The sequence below is a fragment of the Cherax quadricarinatus genome, chromosome 20 (genome assembly GCF_038502225.1).
Source record: "Cherax quadricarinatus isolate ZL_2023a chromosome 20, ASM3850222v1, whole genome shotgun sequence".
In the NCBI taxonomy this organism is placed as follows: Eukaryota; Metazoa; Arthropoda; class Malacostraca; order Decapoda; family Parastacidae; genus Cherax; species Cherax quadricarinatus.
Genome location: NC_091311.1, coordinates 5,327,816 through 5,345,393, shown reverse-complemented (window position 1 = coordinate 5,345,393; position 17,578 = coordinate 5,327,816). Strand labels below are relative to the sequence as shown.

Here is a 17,578-nt window from a genome sequence, read left to right as displayed (position 1 = left end):
AGTGGTGAGTGGTTGTATAAGACAGTTGTAAGTGGTGAGTGGTTGTATAAGACAGTTGTAAATGTGAGTGGTTGTATAAAACAGTTGTAAGTGGTGAGTGGTTGTGTAAGACAGTTGTAAGTGGTGAGTGGTTGTGTAAGACAGCTGTAAGTGGAGAGTGGTTGTATTTGACAGACATAAGTGGTGAGTGGTTTTATAAGACAGTTGTAAGTGTGAGTGGTTGTATAAAACAGTTGTAAGTGGTGAGTGGTTGTGTAAGACAGTTGTAATTGGTGACTGGGTGTGTAAGACAGTTGTAAGTGGTGAGTGGTTGTATAAGACAGTTGTAAGTGGTGAGTGGTTGTATAAGACAGTTGTAAGTGGTGAGTGGTTGTATAAGACAGTTGTAAGTGGTGAGTGGTTGTATAAGACAGTTGTAAGTGGTGAGTGGTTGTATAAGACAGTTGTAAGTGGTGAGTGGTTGTATAAGACAGTTGTAAGTGGTGAGTGGTTGTATAAGACAGTTGTAAGTGTGAGTGGTTGTATAAGACAGTTGTAAGTGGTGAGTGGTTGTACAAGACAGTTGTAATAGTGAGTGGCTGTATAAGAAAGTTGTAAGTGGTGAGTGGTTGTATAAGATAGTTGTAGGTGGTGAGTGGTTGTATAAGACAGTTGTAAGTGGTGAGTGGTTGTATAAGACAGTTGTAAGTGGTGAGTGGTTGTATAAGACAGTTGTAAGTGGTGAGTGGTTGTATAAGACAGTTGTAAGTGGTGAGTGGTTGTATAAGACAGTTGTAAGTGGTGAGTGGTTGTATAAGACAGTTGTAAGTGATGAGTGGTTGTATAAAACAGTTGTAAGTGGTGAGTGGTTGTATAAGACAGTTGTAAGTGGTGAGTGGTTGTATAAGACAGTTGTAAGTGTGAGTGGTTGTATAAGACAGTTGTAAGTGGTGAGTTTTTGTATAAGACAGTTGTAATAGTGAGTGGCTGTATAAGAAAGTTGTAAGTGGTGAGTGGCTGTATAAGACACTTGTAAGTGGTGAGTTGTTGTATAAGATAGTTGTAAGTGGTGAGTGGCTGTATAAGACAGTTGTAAGTGGTGAGTGGTTGTATAAGACAGTTGTAAGTGGTGAGTGGTTGTATAAGACTGTTGTAATAGTGAGTGGCAGTATAAGAAAGTTGTAAGTGGTGAGTGGTTGTATAAGATAGTTGTAAGTGGTTAGTGGTTGCTTAAGACAGTTGTAAGTGGTGAGTGGTTGTATAAGACAGTTGTAAATTGTGAGTGGTTGTATAAGACAGTTGTAAGTGGTGAGTGGTTGTATAAGACAGTTGTAAGTGGTGAGTGGTTGTATAAGACAGTTGAAAGTGGTGAGTGGTTCTATAAGACAGTTGTAAGTGTGAGTGGTTGTATGAGACAGGTATAAGTGGTGAGTGGTTGTAAGACAGTTGTACGTGGTGAGTGGTGGTATAAGACAGTTGTACGCGGTGAATGGTTGTATAAGACACTTGTAAGTGGTGAGTGGTTGTATAAGACAGTTGTAAGTGGTGAGTGGTTGTATAAGACTGTTGTAAGTGGTGAGTGGTTGTATAAGACAGTTGTAAGTGGTGAGTGGTTGTATAAGATAGTTGCAAGTGGTGAGTGGCTGTATAAGACAGTTGTAAGTGGTGAGTGTTTGTATAAGACAGTTGTAAGTGGTGAGTGGTTGTATAAGACAGTTGTAAGTAGTGAGTGGCTGTATAAGACAGTTGTAAGTGGTGAGTGGTTGTATAAGATAGTTGTAAGTGGTGAGTGGTTGTATAAGACAGTTGTAAGTGGTGAGTGGTTGTATAAGACAGTTGTAAATGGTGAGTGGCTGTATAAGACAGTTGTAAGTGGTGAGTGGTTGTATAAGACAGTTGTAAGTGGTGAGTGGTTGCATAAGACAGTTGAAAGTGGTGAGTGGTTGTATAAGACAGTTGTAAGTGTGAGTGGTTGTATGAGACAGTTGTAAGTGGTGAGTGGTTGTAAGACAGTTGTACGTGGTGAGTGGTTGTATAAGACAGTTGTACGCGGTGAATGGTTGTATAAGACAGTTGTAAGTGGTGAGTGGTTGTATGAGACAGTTGTAAGTGGTGAGTGGTTGTATAAGACAGTTGTAAGTGGTGAGTGGTTGCATAAGACAGTTGTAAGTGGTGAGTGGTTGTATAAGTCAGTTGTAGGTGGTGAGTGGTTGTATAAGACAGTTGTAAGTGGTGAGTGGTTGTATAAGACAGTTGTAAGTGTGAGTGGTTGTATAAGACAGTTGTAAGTGGTGAGTGGTTGTGTAAGACAGCTGTAAGTGGAGAGTGGTTGTATTTAACAGATATAAGTGGTGAGTGGTTGTATAAGACAGTTGTAAGTGTGAGTGGTTGTATAAAACAGTTGTAAGTGGTGAGTGGTTGTGTAAAACAGTTGTAAGTGGTGAGTGGTTGTGTAAGACAGTTGTAAGTGGTGAGTGGTTGTATAAGACAGTTGTAAGTGGTGAGTGGTTGTATAAGACAGTTGTAAGTGGTGAGTGGTTGTATAAGACAGTTGTAAGTGGTGAGTGGTTGTATAAGACAGTTGTAAGTGGTGAGTGGTTGTATAAGACAGTTGTAAGTGGTGAGTGGTTGAATAAGACAGTTGTAAGTGTGAGTGGTTGTATAAGACAGTTGTAAGTGGTGAGTGGTTGTATAAGACAGTTGTAATAGTGAGTGGCTGTATAAGAAAGTTGTAAGTGGTGAGTGGTTGTATAAGACAGTTGTAAGTGGTGAGTGGTTGTATAAGACAGTTGTAAGTGGTGAGTGGTTGTATAAGACAGTTGTAAGTGGTGAGTGATTGTATAAGACAGTTGTAAGTGGTGAGTGGTTGTGTAAGACAGCTGTAAGTGGAGAGTGGTTGTATTTGACAGATATAAGTGGTGAGTGGTTGTATAAGACAGTTGTAAGTGGTGAGTGGTTCTATAAGACAGTTGTAAGTGGTGAGTGGTTGTATAAGACAGTTGTATGTGGTGAGTGGTTGTATAAGACAGTTGTAAGTGGTGAGTGGCTGTATAGGACAGTTGTAAGTGGTGATTGGTTGCATAAGACAGTTGTAAGTGGTGAGTGGTTGTATAAGACAGTTGTAAGTGGTGAGTGGTTGTATAAGACAGTTGTAAGTGGTGAGTGGCTGTATAAGACACTTGTAAGTGGTGAGTGGTTGTATAAGATAGTTGTAAGTGGTGAGTGGCTGTATAAGACAGTTGTAAGTGGTGAGTGGTTGTATAAGACAGTTGTAAGTGGTGAGTGGTTGTATAAGACTGTTGTAATAGTGAGTGGCTGTATAAGAAAGTTGTAAGTGGTGAGTGGTTGTATAAGATAATTGTAAGTGGTGAGTGGTTGTATAAGACAGTTGTAAGTTGTGAGTGGTTGTATAAGACAGTTGTAAATTGTGAGTGGTTGTATAAGACAGTTGTAAGTGGTGAGTGGTTGTATAAGACAGTTGTAAGTGGTGAGTGGTTGTATAAGACAGTTGAAAGTGGTGAGTGGTTGTATAAGACAGTTGTAAGTGTGAGTTTTTGTATGAGACAGGTATAAGTGGTGAGTGGTTGTAAGACAGTTGTAAGTGGTGAGTTGTGGTATAAGACAGTTGTACGCGGTGAATGGTTGTATAAGACACCTGTAAGTGGTGAGTGGTTGTATGTGACAGTTGTAAGTGGTGATTGGTTGTATAAGACTGTTGTAAGTGGTGAGTGGTTGTATAAGACAGTTATAAGTGGTGAGTGGTTGTATAAGATAGTTGTAAGTGGTGAGTGGCTGTATAAGACAGTTGTAAGTGGTGAGTGGTTGTATAAGACAGTTGTAAGTGGTGAGTGGTTGTATAAGACAGTTGTAAGTAGTGAGTGGTTGTATAAGACAGTTGTAAGTGGTGAGTGGTTGTATAAGATAGTTGTAAGTGGTGAGTGGTTGTATTAGACAGTTGTAAGTGGTGAGTGGTTGTATAAGACAGTTGTAAATGGTGAGTGGTTGTATGAGACAGTTGTAAGTGTGAGTGGTTGTATAAGACAGTTGTAAGTGGTGAGTGGTTGTATAAGACAGTTGTAAGTGGTGAGTGGTTGCATAAGACAGTTGAAAGTGGTGAGTGGTTGATTAAGACAGTTGTAAGTGTGAGTGGTTGTATGAGACAGTTGTAAGTGGTGAGTGGTTGTAAGACAGTTGTACGTGGTGAGTGGTTGTATAAGACAGTTGTACGCGGTGAATGGTTGTATAAGACACTTGTAAGTGGTGAGTGGTTGTATGAGACAGTTGTAAGTGGTGAGTGGTTGTATAAGACAGTTGTAAGTGGTGAGTGGTTGCATAAGACAGTTGTAAGTGGTGAGTATTGTATAAGTCAGTTGTAGGTGGTGAGTGGTTGTATAAGACAGTTGTAAGTGGTGATTGGCTGTATAAGACAGTTGTAAGTGGTGAGTGGTTGTATAAGACAGTTGTAAGTGGTGAGTGATTGTATAAGACAGTTGTAAGTGGTGAGTCGTTGTATAAGACAGTTGTAAGTAGTGAGTGGTTGTATAAAACAGTTGTAAGTGGTGAGTGGTTGTGTAAGACAGCTGTAAGTGGTGAGTTTTTGTGTTTGACAGATGTAAGTGGTGAGTGGTTGTATAAGACAGTTGTAAGTAGTGAGTGGTTGTATAAGACAGTTGTAAGTGGTGAGTGGTTGTATAAGACAGTTGTAAGTGGTGAGTGGTTGTATAAGACAGTTGTAAGTGGTGAGTGGTTGTATAAGACAGTTGTAAGTGGTGAGTGGTTGTATAAGACAGTTGTAAGTGTGAGTGGTTGTATAAGACAGTTGTAAGTGGTGAGTGGTTGTATAAGACAGTTGTAATAGTGAGTGGCTGTATAAGAAAGTTGTAAGTGGTGAGTGGTTGTATAAGATAGTTTTAAGTGGTGAGTGGTTGTATAAGACAGTTGTAAGTGGTGAGTGGTTGTATAAGACAGTTGTAAGTGGTGATTGGTTGTATAAGACAGTTGTAAGTGGTGAGTGGTTGTATAAGACAGTTGTAAGTGGTGAGTGGTTGTATAAGACTGTTGTAAGTGGTGAGTGGTTGTATAAGACAGTTGTAAGTGGTGAGTGGTTGTATAAGACAGTTGTAAGTGTGAGTGGTTGTATAAGACAGTTGTAAGTGGTGAGTGGTTGTATAAGACAGTTGTAAGTGGTGAGTGGTTGTATAAGACAGTTGTAATTGGTGAGTGGTTGTATAAGACAGTTGTAAGTGGTGAGTGGTTGTATAAGACAGGTTGAAGTGAAGAATGATGGTGGTGAGTGTTGGTGAATGCGGGTAAGCTGTAATGAGTGGCGTTGAGTGGTAGTAAGTTATTGTGAGGGTTGATGAGTGGTGATGAGGCTTGCTAAGCTGCTATGAGTGGTGGTAAGCTGTCGTGAGTGGTGGAAAGTTGTGGTGAGTGGTGGTGAGTGGTGGTAAGCTCTGGTGAGTGGGGTGAGTGGTGGTAAGCTGTCTTGAGTTGTGGTGAGTGGTTGTAAGCTGTGGTGAGTGTTGGTAAGCTGTGGTGAGTGGTGGTAAGCTGTGGTGAGTGGTGGTAAGCTGTCGTGAGTGGTGGTGAATGGTGGTAAGTTGTGGTGATTTAGGGTGAGTTTTGGTAAGCTGTGGTGAGTGTTGGTGAGTGGTGGTAAGCGTGGTGAGTTGTGGTAAGCTGTGGTGAGTGTTGGTGAATGGTAGTAGTTGTGGTGAGTGGTGGTAAGCTATGGTGAGTGGTGATAAGCTGTGGTGAGTGGTGGTAAGCTGTAATGAGTGGTGGTAAGCCGTGGTGAGTGGTGGTAAGCTGTGGTGAGTGGTGGTAAGCTGTGATGAATGGTTGTAAGCTGTGGTGAGTGGTAGTAAGCGTGGTGAGTGGTGGTAAGCTGTGGTCAGTGGTGGTAAGCTGTGGTGAGTGTTGGTGAATGGTGGTAAGCCGTGGTGAGTGGTGGTAAGCTGTGGTGAGTGGTGGTATTCGGTGGTGAGTGGTGGTAAGCTGTGGTGAATTGTGGTGAGTTGTGGTAAGCTGTGGTGAGTGGTGGTAATCGGTGGTGAGTGGTGGTAAGCTGTGGTGAATGGTGGTGAGTGGTGGTAAGCTGTGATGAGTGGTGGTGAGTGGTGGTTAGTGGTGGTGGTAAGTTGTGGTGAGTGGTGGTAAGCTGTGGTGAGTGGTGGTGAGTGGTGGTGAGTGATGGTGAGTGTTGGTGAGTGGTAGTGGTAAGTTGTGGTGATTGGTGGTAAGCTGTGGTTAGTTGTGGTGAGTGGTGGTGAGTGGTGGTAAGTGGTGGTGAGTGGTGGTGAATGGTTGTGAGTGGTGGTGAGTGGTGGTGAGTGGTAGTGAGTGGTGGTGAATGGTGGTGAGTGGTGGTGAGTGGTTGTAAGCTGTGGTGAGTGGTGGTGAGTGGTGGTGAGTGGTGGTGAGTGGTGGTGAGTGGTGGTAAGCTGTGGTGAGTGTTGGTGAGTGGTGATAAGCTGTTGTGAGTGGTGGTGAGTGGTGGTAAGCTGTGGTGAGTGGTGGTGAGTGGTGGTGAGTGGTGGTGAGTGGTGGTGAGTGGTGGTGAGTGGTGGTGAGTGGTGGTGAGTGGTGGTGAATGGTGATGAGTAGTGGTGAGTGGTGGTAAGCTGTGGTGAGTGGTGATGAATGGTGGTAAGCTGTGGTGAGTGGTGGTGAGTGGTGGTAAGCTGTGGTGAGTGGTGGTGAGTGGTGGTAAGCTGTGGTGAGTGGTGGTGAGTGGTGATAAGCTGTGGTGAGTGGTGGTAAGTGGTGGTAAGCTGTGGTGAGTGGTGATGAATGGTGGTAAGCTGTGGTGAGTGATGGTGAGTGGTGATAAGCTGTGGTGAGTGGTGGTGAGTGGTGGTAAGCTATTGTGAGTGGTGATAAGCTGTGGTGAGTGGTGGTAAGTGGTTGTAAGCTGTGGTGAGTGGTGATGAGTGGTGATAAGATGTGGTGAGTGGTGGTGAGCAGTGGTAAGCTGTGGTGAGTGGTGGTGAGTGGTGATAAGCTGTGGTGAGTGGTGGTGAGTGGTGGTAAGCTGTGGTGAGTGGTGGTAAGCTGTGGTGAGTGGTGGTAAGCTGTGGTGAGTGGTGGTGAGTGGTAATAAGCTGTGGTGAGTGGTGGTGAGTGGTGGTAAGCTGTGGTGAGTGGTGGTGAGTGGTGAGTGGTGGTGAGTGGTGGTGAGTGGTGGTGAGTGGTTGTGAGTGGTGGTGAGTGGTGGTGAGTGGTGGTGAGTGGTGGTGAGTGGTGGTGAGTGGTGGTGAGTGGTGGTAAGCTGTTTGAGCGGTGGTAAACTGTGGCGGGTGGTGGTGAGTGGTGGTAAGCTGTGGTGAGTGGTGGTGAGTGGTTGTAAGCTGTGGCGGGTGGTGGTAAGCTGTGGTGAATGGTGGTGAGTGGTGGTAAGCTGTGGTGAGTGATGGTAAGCTGTGGTGAGTGGTGGTAAGCTGTGGTGAGTGGTGGTGAGTGGTGGTGAGTGGTTGTAAGCTGTGGTGAGTGGTGGTAAGCTATGGCGAGTGGTGGTGAGTGGTGGTAAGCTGTGGCGAGTGGTGGTGAGTGGTGGTAAGCTGTGGTGAGTGGTGGTGAGTGGTGGTAAGCTGTGGTGAGTGGTGGTGAGTGGTGGTAAGCTGTGGTGAGTGGTGGTAAGCTGTTGTGAGGAGTGATGAGTGGTGGTAAGCTGTGGCGAGTGGTGGTGAGTGGTGGTAAGCTGTGGCGAGTGGTGGTGAGTGGTGGTAAGCTGTGGCGAGTGGTGATGAGTGGTGGTAAGCTGTGGCGAGTGGTGGTAAGCTATGGCGAGTGGTGGTAAGCTGTGGCGAGTGGTGGTGAGTGGTGGTAAGCTGTGGTGAGTGGTGGTAAGCTGTGGTGAGTGGTGGTGAGTGGTGGTAAGCTGTGGCGAGTGGTGATGAGTGGTGGTAAGCTGTGGCGAGTGGTGGTAAGCTATGGCGAGTGGTGGTAAGCTGTGGTGAGTGGTGGTGAGTGGTGGTAAGCTGTGGTGAGTGGTGGTAAGCTGTGGTGAGTGGTGGTGAGTGGTGGTAAGCTGTGGTGAGTGGTGGTGAGTGGTGGTAAGCTGTGGTGAGTGGTGGTGAGTGGTGGTAAGCTGTGGTGAGTGGTGGTGAGTGGTGGTAAGCTGTGGTGAGTGGTGGTGAGTGGTGGTGAGTGGTGGTAAGCTTTGGTGAGTGGTGGTGAGTGGTGGTAAGCTGTGGCGAGTGGTGGTGAGTGGTGGTGAGTGGTGGTGAGTGGTGGTAAGCTGTGGTGAGTGGTGGTGAGTGGTGGTAAGCTGTGGTGAGTGGTGGTGAGTGGTGGTAAGCTGTGGTGAGTGGTGGTGAGTGGTGGTAAGCTGTGGTGAGTGGTGGTGAGTGGTGGTAAGCTGTGGTGAGTGGTGGTGAGTGGTGGTAAGCTTTGGTGAGTGGTGGTGAGTGGTGGTAAGCTGTGGCGAGTGGTGGTGAGTGGTGGTGAGTGGTGGTGAGTGGTGGTAAGCTGTGGTGAGTGGTGGTGAGTGGTGGTAAGCTGTGGTGAGTGGTGGTGAGTGGTGGTAAGCTGTGGTGAGTGGTGGTGAGTGGTGGTAAGCTGTGGTGAGTGGTGGTGAGTGGTGGTAAGCTGTGGTGAGTGGTGGTGAGTGGTGGTAAGCTGTGGTGAGGAGTGATACAACAGTAGTAAGAACAGTCTTATACCACAGGTGGTGTGGAGTGAAAGCTTCAGCTTACACGTGCAGGCAGCTAACATCTTCCCGTGTGAGGGCAGTATGGGCATCCACGTGACCTACCCATCATGTGTGGGCGTCACGGACAAAGTGCGGGTGTACGCCCGTATCAGAGCTAACGTCACATCTGCCAACCCGCCCACCATCGACAAGTAAGTCTAAACAACGTATTTCTTGCCATAATATTTACAAAAATATCTAGCTTCTAGGCCGGTAATATTATTATAATATATTTTTGAATTTACCAACTCTCACGTAAACAATACACAATGTTCTGGTTACTGTGTTGGAAGACGTACGACCTCCAGCTGAGTTAGTAAGGTGGGGTGGTATAACAGGTAAGACCGTGTGTACGACCTCCAGCTGAGTTAGTAAGGTGGGGTGGTATAACAGGTAAGACCGTGTGTACGACCTCCAGCTGAGTTAGTGGGGTCTGGTGGTATAACAGGTAAGACCGTGTGTACGACCTCCAGCTGAGTTAGTGGGGTGGGGTGGTATAACAGGTGAGACCGTGTGTACGACCTCCAGCTGAGTTAGTGGGGTCTGGTGGTATAACAGGTAAGACCGTGTGTACGACCTCCAGCTGAGTTAGTGGGGTGGGGTGGTATAACAGGTGAGACCGTGTGTACGACCTCCAGCTGAGTTAGTGGGGTCTGGTGGTATAACAGGTAAGACCGTGTGTACGACCTCCAGCTGAGTTAGTGGGGTCTGGTGGTATAACAGGTAAGACCGTGTGTACGACCTCCAGCTGAGTTAGTAAGGTGGGTGGTATAACAGGTAAGACCGTGTGTACGACCTCCAGCTGAGTTAGTAAGGTGGGGTGGTATAACAGGTAAGACCGTGTGTACGACCTCCAGCTGAGTTAGTGAGGTGGGTGGTATAACAGGTGAGACCGTGTGTACGACCTCCAGCTGAGTTAGTAAGGTGGGGTGGTATAACAGGTAAGACCGTGTGTACGACCTCCAGCTGAGTTAGTGAGGTGGGTGGTATAACAGGTGAGACCGTGTGTACGACCTCCAGCTGAGTTAGTGAGGTGGGGTGGTATAACAGGTAAGACCGTGTGTACGACCTCCAGCTGAGTTAGTGAGGTGGGGTGGTATAACAGGTGAGACCGTGTGTACGACCTCCAGCTGAGTTAGTGAGGTGGGGTGGTATAACAGGTGAGACCGTGTGTACGACCTCCAGCTGAGTTAGTGAGGTGGGGTGGTATAACAGGTAAGACCGTGTGTACGACCTCCAGCTGAGTTAGTGAGGTGGGGTGGTATAACAGGTGAGACCGTGTGTACGACCTCCAGCTGAGTTAGTGAGGTGGGGTGGTATAACAGGTGAGACCGTGTGTACGACCTCCAGCTGAGTTAGTGAGGTCTGGTAGTATAACAGGTGAGACCGTGTGTACGACCTCCAGCTGAGTTAGTGAGGTGGGGTGGTATAACAGGTGAGACCGTGTGTACGACCTCCAGCTGAGTTAGTGAGGTCTGGTGGTATAACAGGTGAGACCGTGTGTACGACCTCCAGCTGAGTTAGTGAGGTGGGGTGGTATAACAGGTGAGACCGTGTGTACGACCTCCAGCTGAGTTAGTGAGGTCTGGTGGTATAACAGGTGAGACCGTGTGTACGACCTCCAGCTGAGTTAGTGAGGTCTGGTGGTATAACAGGTGAGACCGTGTGTACGACCTCCAGCTGAGTTAGTGAGGTCTGGTAGTATAACAGGTGAGACCGTGTGTACGACCTCCAGCTGAGTTAGTGAGGTGGGGTGGTATAACAGGTGAGACCGTGTGTACGACCTCCAGCTGAGTTAGTGAGGTCTGGTGGTATAACAGGTGAGACCGTGTGTACGACCTCCAGCTGAGTTAGTGAGGTCTGGTAGTATAACAGGTGAGACCGTGTGTACGACCTCCAGCTGAGTTAGTGAGGTGGGGTGGTATAACAGGTGAGACCGTGTGTACGACCTCCAGCTGAGTTAGTGAGGTCTGGTAGTATAACAGGTGAGACCGTGTGTACGACCTCCAGCTGAGTTAGTGAGGTGGGGTGGTATAACAGGTGAGACCGTGTGTACGACCTCCAGCTGAGTTAGTGAGGTCTGGTAGTATAACAGGTGAGACCGTGTGTACGACCTCCAGCTGAGTTAGTGAGGTGGGGTGGTATAACAGGTGAGACCGTGTGTACGACCTCCAGCTGAGTTAGTGAGGTCTGGTAGTATAACAGGTGAGACCGTGTGTACGACCTCCAGCTGAGTTAGTGAGGTGGGGTGGTATAACAGGTGAGACCGTGTGTACGACCTCCAGCTGAGTTTGTGAGGTCTGGTGGTATAACAGGTGAGACCGTGTGTACGACCTCCAGCTGAGTTAGTGAGGTGGGGTGGTATAACAGGTGAGACCGTGTGTACGACCTCCAGCTGAGTTAGTGAGGTCTGGTAGTATAACAGGTGAGACCGTGTGTACGACCTCCAGCTGAGTTAGTGAGGTGGGGTGGTATAACAGGTGAGACCGTGTGTACGACCTCCAGCTGAGTTAGTGAGGTCTGGTAGTATAACAGGTGAGACCGTGTGTACGACCTCCAGCTGAGTTAGTGAGGTGGGGTGGTATAACAGGTGAGACCGTGTGTACGACCTCCAGCTGAGTTAGTGAGGTCTGGTAGTATAACAGGTGAGACCGTGTGTACGACCTCCAGCTGAGTTAGTGAGGTGGGGTGGTATAACAGGTGAGACCGTGTGTACGACCTCCAGCTGAGTTAGTGAGGTCTGGTAGTATAACAGGTGAGACCGTGTGTACGACCTCCAGCTGAGTTAGTGAGGTGGGGTGGTATAACAGGTGAGACCGTGTGTACGACCTCCAGCTGAGTTAGTGAGGTCTGGTAGTATAACAGGTGAGACCGTGTGTACGACCTCCAGCTGAGTTAGTGAGGTGGGGTGGTATAACAGGTGAGACCGTGTGTACGACCTCCAGCTGAGTTAGTGAGGTCTGGTGGTATAACAGGTGAGACCGTGTGTACGACCTCCAGCTGAGTTAGTGAGGTCTGGTGGTATAACAGGTGAGACCGTGTGTACGACCTCCAGCTGAGTTAGTGAGGTCTGGTAGTATAACAGGTGAGACCGTGTGTACGACCTCCAGCTGAGTTAGTGAGGTGGGGTGGTATAACAGGTGAGACCGTGTGTACGACCTCCAGCTGAGTTAGTGAGGTCTGGTGGTATAACAGGTGAGACCGTGTGTACGACCTCCAGCTGAGTTAGTGAGGTCTGGTGGTATAACAGGTGAGACCGTGTGTACGACCTCCAGCTGAGTTAGTGAGGTCTGGTAGTATAACAGGTGAGACCGTGTGTACGACCTCCAGCTGAGTTAGTGAGGTGGGGTGGTATAACAGGTGAGACCGTGTGTACGACCTCCAGCTGAGTTAGTAAGGTGGGTGGTATAACAGGTAAGACCGTGTGTACGACCTCCAGCTGAGTTAGTGAGGTGGGGTGGTATAACAGGTGAGACCGTGTGTACGACCTCCAGCTGAGTTAGTGAGGTCTGGTGGTATAACAGGTGAGACCGTGTGTACGACCTCCAGCTGAGTTAGTGAGGTCTGGTGGTATAACAGGTGAGACCGTGTGTACGACCTCCAGCTGAGTTAGTGAGGTCTGGTAGTATAACAGGTGAGACCGTGTGTACGACCTCCAGCTGAGTTAGTGAGGTGGGGTGGTATAACAGGTGAGACCGTGTGTACGACCTCCAGCTGAGTTAGTGAGGTCTGGTGGTATAACAGGTGAGACCGTGTGTACGACCTCCAGCTGAGTTAGTGAGGTGGGGTGGTATAACAGGTGAGACCGTGTGTACGACCTCCAGCTGAGTTAGTGAGGTCTGGTGGTATAACAGGTGAGACCGTGTGTACGACCTCCAGCTGAGTTAGTGAGGTGGGGTGGTATAACAGGTGAGACCGTGTGTACGACCTCCAGCTGAGTTAGTGAGGTCGGGTGGTAAACAGGTGAGACCGTGTGTACGACCTCCAGGTGAGTTAGGGAGGTGGGGTGGTATAACAGGTGAGACCGTGTGAACGACCTCCAGCTGAGTTAGTGAGGTCTGGTGGTATAACAGGTGAGACCGTGTGTACGACCTCCAGCTGAGTTAGTGAGGTCTGGTAGTATAACAGGTGAGACCGTGTGTACGACCTCCAGCTGAGTTAGTGAGGTCTGGTAGTATAACAGGTGAGACCGTGTGTACGACCTCCAGCTGAGTTAGTGAGGTCTGGTAGTATAACAGGTAAGACCGTGTGTACGACCTCCAGCTGAGTTAGTGAGGTGGGGTGGTATAACAGGTGAGACCGTGTGTACGACCTCCAGCTGAGTTAGTGAGGTCTGGTAGTATAACAGGTGAGACCGTGTGTACGACCTCCAGCTGAGTTAGTGAGGTCTGGTAGTATAACAGGTGAGACCGTGTGTACGACCTCCAGCTGAGTTAGTGAGGTCTGGTGGTATAACAGGTGAGACCGTGTGTACGACCTCCAGCTGAGTTAGTAAGGTGGGTGGTATAACAGGTAAGACCGTGTGTACGACCTCCATCTGAGTTAGTGAGGTGGGGTGGTATAACAGGTAAGACCGTGTGTACGACCTCCAGCTGAGTTAGTAAGGTGGGTGGTATAACAGGTAAGACCGTGTGTACGACCTCCAGCTGAGTTAGTGAGGTGGGGTGGTATAACAGGTGAGATTGTGTGTACGACCTCCAGCTGAGTTAGTGAGGTCGGGTGGTAAACAGGTGAGACCGTGTGTACGACCTCCAGGTGAGTTAGGGAGGTGGGGTGGTATAACAGGTGAGACCGTGTGTACGACCTCCAGCTGAGTTAGTAAGGTGGGTGGTATAACAGGTAAGACCGTGTGTACGACCTCCAGCTGAGTTAGTGAGGTGGGGTGGTATAACAGGTGAGATTGTGTGTACGACCTCCAGCTGAGTTAGTGAGGTCGGGTGGTAAACAGGTGAGACCGTGTGTACGACCTCCAGGTGAGTTAGGGAGGTGGGGTGGTATAACAGGTGAGACCGTGTGTACGACCTCCAGTTGAGTTAATGAGGTCGGGTGGTATAACAGGTGGGACTATGTGTACGACCTCCAGCTTAGTTAGTGAGGTCGGGTGGTATAACAGGTGAGACCTGTGTACGACCTCCAGGTGAATTAGGGAGGTGGGGTGGTATAACAGGTGAGACCGTGTGTACGACCTCCAGTTGAGTTAGTGAGGTCGGGTGGTATAACAGGTGGGACTATGTGTACGACCTCCAGCTGAGTTAGTGAGGTCGGGTGGTATAACAGGTGAGACCGTGTGTACGACCTCCATGTGAGTTAGGGAGGTGGGGTGGTATAACAGGTGAGACCGTGTGTACGACCTCCAGTTGAGTTAGTGAGGTCGGGTGGTATAACAGGTGGGACTATGTGTACGACCTCCAGCTTAGTTAGTGAGGTCGGGTGGTATAACAGGTGAGACCGTATGTACGACCTCCAGGTGAATTAGGGAGGTGGGGTGGTATAACAGGTGAGACCGTGTGTATGACCTCCAGCTGAGTTAGTGAGGTCGGGTGGTATAACAGGTGAGACCGTGTGTATGACCTCCAGCTGAGTTAGTGAACTAAGCTTCAGGGTACCTAAGCATCGCTAAGCTTTAAGAGGTTATAAACACTAAGCCTTGTGGAAGAGTATTTGTAACAGTTGTTACCACTGATGTTGAACATAGACTGATGTGACTATAACTTTCTTATGACGGTAAGCTTCCCTTCAGAGGAATGTATGTGATTCTCAGTGTTGCGGTGTGGAGTGCATAAGTTACTTGTGTGTCCCCCTTCATCATGCGTCCTCTGATCCTGTTTCTAGGTTCGTTGTTATTTCTGACATATAAAGCTTTCATAACCACCACAAGTAATACTGTAGACGAGTACCATAATGTCCACCAGTGGGTGATAGAAGTTTGATGTAGGAGAACCTCACAAGAAAATAAAAATCACAGTCGAAACACGAGTCTACTGGAGTTCTATGACAAAGTAACAGAAGTGAGACACTCACACACACACACAGAGAGAGAGAGAGAGAGAGAGAGAGAGAGAGAGGGATGGGTGGACTGCATGTTCTTAGAGTACCAGAAGGTATTGGATGCTGTATCTCACAGGAAGGAGAGGCACAAACTTAAGGGAGAAACAGTAATGCCAGTGAATGTTCTCTGGTGGATGACACAATACTTTACAGGAAGGAGACAAAGAGTGATTATCCCAGGGGAAATTCTAGAATGGGGAAGAGTGTCATGCGGGGTACAGCAAGGAAATGACGGGATACCGCAAGGAAATGACAGGGTACCGCAAACGAAATGACGGGGAACCGCAAAGAAATGACGGGGTACCGCAAGGAAATGATGAGTTGTATCTGTTTACAGGTGATGTAAAATTAGAGAAGCTAATAACAGATGAGGACAAGGAATGGTTCATAATAGTTCTGAATAAACAGCGAGATTACTTATATAATTGGTCACTTCAGTCACATAAATAGTCACTTCAGTCACATAAATAGCCACTTCAGTCACATAAATGGTCACTTCAGTCACATAAATAGCCACTTCAGTCACATAAATGGTCACTTCAGTCACATAAATAGTCACTTCAGTCACATAATGGTCACTTCAGTCACATGAATGGCCACTTCAGTCATATAAATGGTCACTTCAGTCACATAAATAGACACTTCAGTCACATAAATGGTCACTTCAGTCACATAAATAGTCACTTCAGTCACATAAATAGCCACTTCAGTCACATAAATGGTCACTTCAGTCACATAAATAGCCACTTCAGTCACATAAATGGTCACTTCAGTCACATAAATAGTCACTTCAGTCACATAATGGTCACTTCAGTCACATGAATGGCCACTTCAGTCATATAAATGGTCACTTCAGTCACATAAATAGTCACTTCAGTCACATAAATAGTCACTTCAGTCACATAATGGTCACTTCAGTCACATGAATGGCCACTTCAGTCACATAAATGGTCACTTCAGTCACATAAATAGTCACTTCAGTCACATAATGGTCACTTCAGTCACATGAATGGCCACTTCAGTCACATAAATGGTCACTTCAGTCACATAAAGGTCACTTCAGTCACATAAATGGCCACTTCAGTCATATAAATGGTCACTTCAGCCACATAAATGGCCACTTCAGTCACATAAATGGTCACTTCAGTCATATAAATGGTCACTTCAGTCTCATAAATGGTCATTTCTGTCACATAAATCGTCACTTCGGTCACATAAATGGTCACTTCCGTCTCATAAATGGTCACTTCAGTCACATAAATGGTCACTTCAGTCATATAAATGGTCACTTCAGTCACATAAATGGCCACTTCAGTCACATAATGGTCACTTCAGTCACATAAATGGCCACTTCTGTCACATAAATGGTCACTTCAGTCATATAAATGGTCACTTCAGTCACATAAATGGCCACTTCAGTCACATAATGGTCACTTCAGTCACATAATGGTCACTTCAGTCACATAATGGCCACTTCAGTCACATAATGGTCACGTCAGCCACATAAATGGTCACTTCAGTCACATAATGGTCACTTCAGCCACATAACGGTCACTTCAGTCACATAATGGTCACTTCAGCCACATAAATGGTCACTTCAGCCACATAATGGTCATTTCAGTCACATAATGGTCACTTCAGCCAAAAAAATGGTCACTTCAGCCAAATAAATGGTCACTTCAGTCACATAATGGTCACTTCAGTCACATAATGGTCACTTCAGCCACATAAACGGTCACTTCAGTCACATAATGGTCGCTTCAGTCACGTAATGGTCACCTCAGTCACATAATGGCCACTTCAGCCACATAAATGGTCACTTCAGTCACATAATGGTCACTTCAGCCAAATAAATGGTCACTTCAGTCACATAATGGTCACTTCAGTCACATAATGGTCGCTTCAGTCACGTAATGGTCACCTCAGTCACATAATGGCCACTTCAGCCACATAAATGGTCACTTCAGTCACATAATGGTCACTTCAGCCAAATAAATGGTCACTTCAGTCACATAATGGTCACTTCAGTCACATAATGGTCACTTCAGCCAAATAAATGGTCACTTCAGTCACATAATGGTCACTTCAGTCACATAATGGTCACTTCAGTCACACAATGGTCACTTCAGCCACATATATGGTCACTTCAGTCATATAATGGTCACTTCAGTCACATAATGGTCTCTTCAGCCACATAAATGGTCACTTCAGTCACATAATGGTCACTTCAGCCACATAAATGGTCACTTCAGTCACATAATGGTCACTTCAGTCACATAATGGTCACTTCAGTCACATAATGTTCACTTCAGTCACGTAATGGTCACTTCAGTCACATAATGGTCACTTCAGTCACATAATGGCCACTTCAGTCACATAATGGTCACTTCAGCCACATAAATGGTCACTTCAGCCACATAATGGTCACTTCAGTCACATAATGGTCACTTCAGTCACATAATGGTCACTTCAGCCACATAAATGGCCACTTCATTTACATAATGGTCACTTCAGTCACATAATGGTCACTTCAGTCACGTAATGGTCACTTCAGCCACATAAATGGTCACTTCAGCCACATAAATGGTGACTTCAGTCACATAATGGTCACTTCAGTCACGTAATGGTCACTTCAGCCACATAAATGGTCACTTCAGTCACATAATGGTCACTTCAGTCACATAATGGTCACTTCAGCCACATAAATGGTCACTTCAGTCACATAAATGGTCACTTCAGTTACATAATGGTCACTTCAGTCACATAATGGTCACTTCAGTCACATAATGGTCACTTCAGTCACATAATTGTCACTTCAGTCACATAATGGTCACTTCAGCCACATAAATGGTCACT

The 17,578-nt window shown here is 46.8% G+C and overlaps 1 protein-coding gene across 1 annotated transcript in view; it reads left to right on the top strand.

Moving 5' to 3' along the window:
• The window catches only part of LOC138852975 (uncharacterized), a 501,217-nt gene that overhangs the window by 290,605 nt on the left and 193,034 nt on the right, over positions 1-17,578 (top strand). Inside the window, exon 5 of the mRNA XM_070086859.1 lies at positions 8,651-8,826. Coding sequence (XP_069942960.1) covers positions 8,651-8,826 — 176 coding nt within the window. The remainder of the gene's footprint in view (positions 1-8,650; positions 8,827-17,578) is intronic.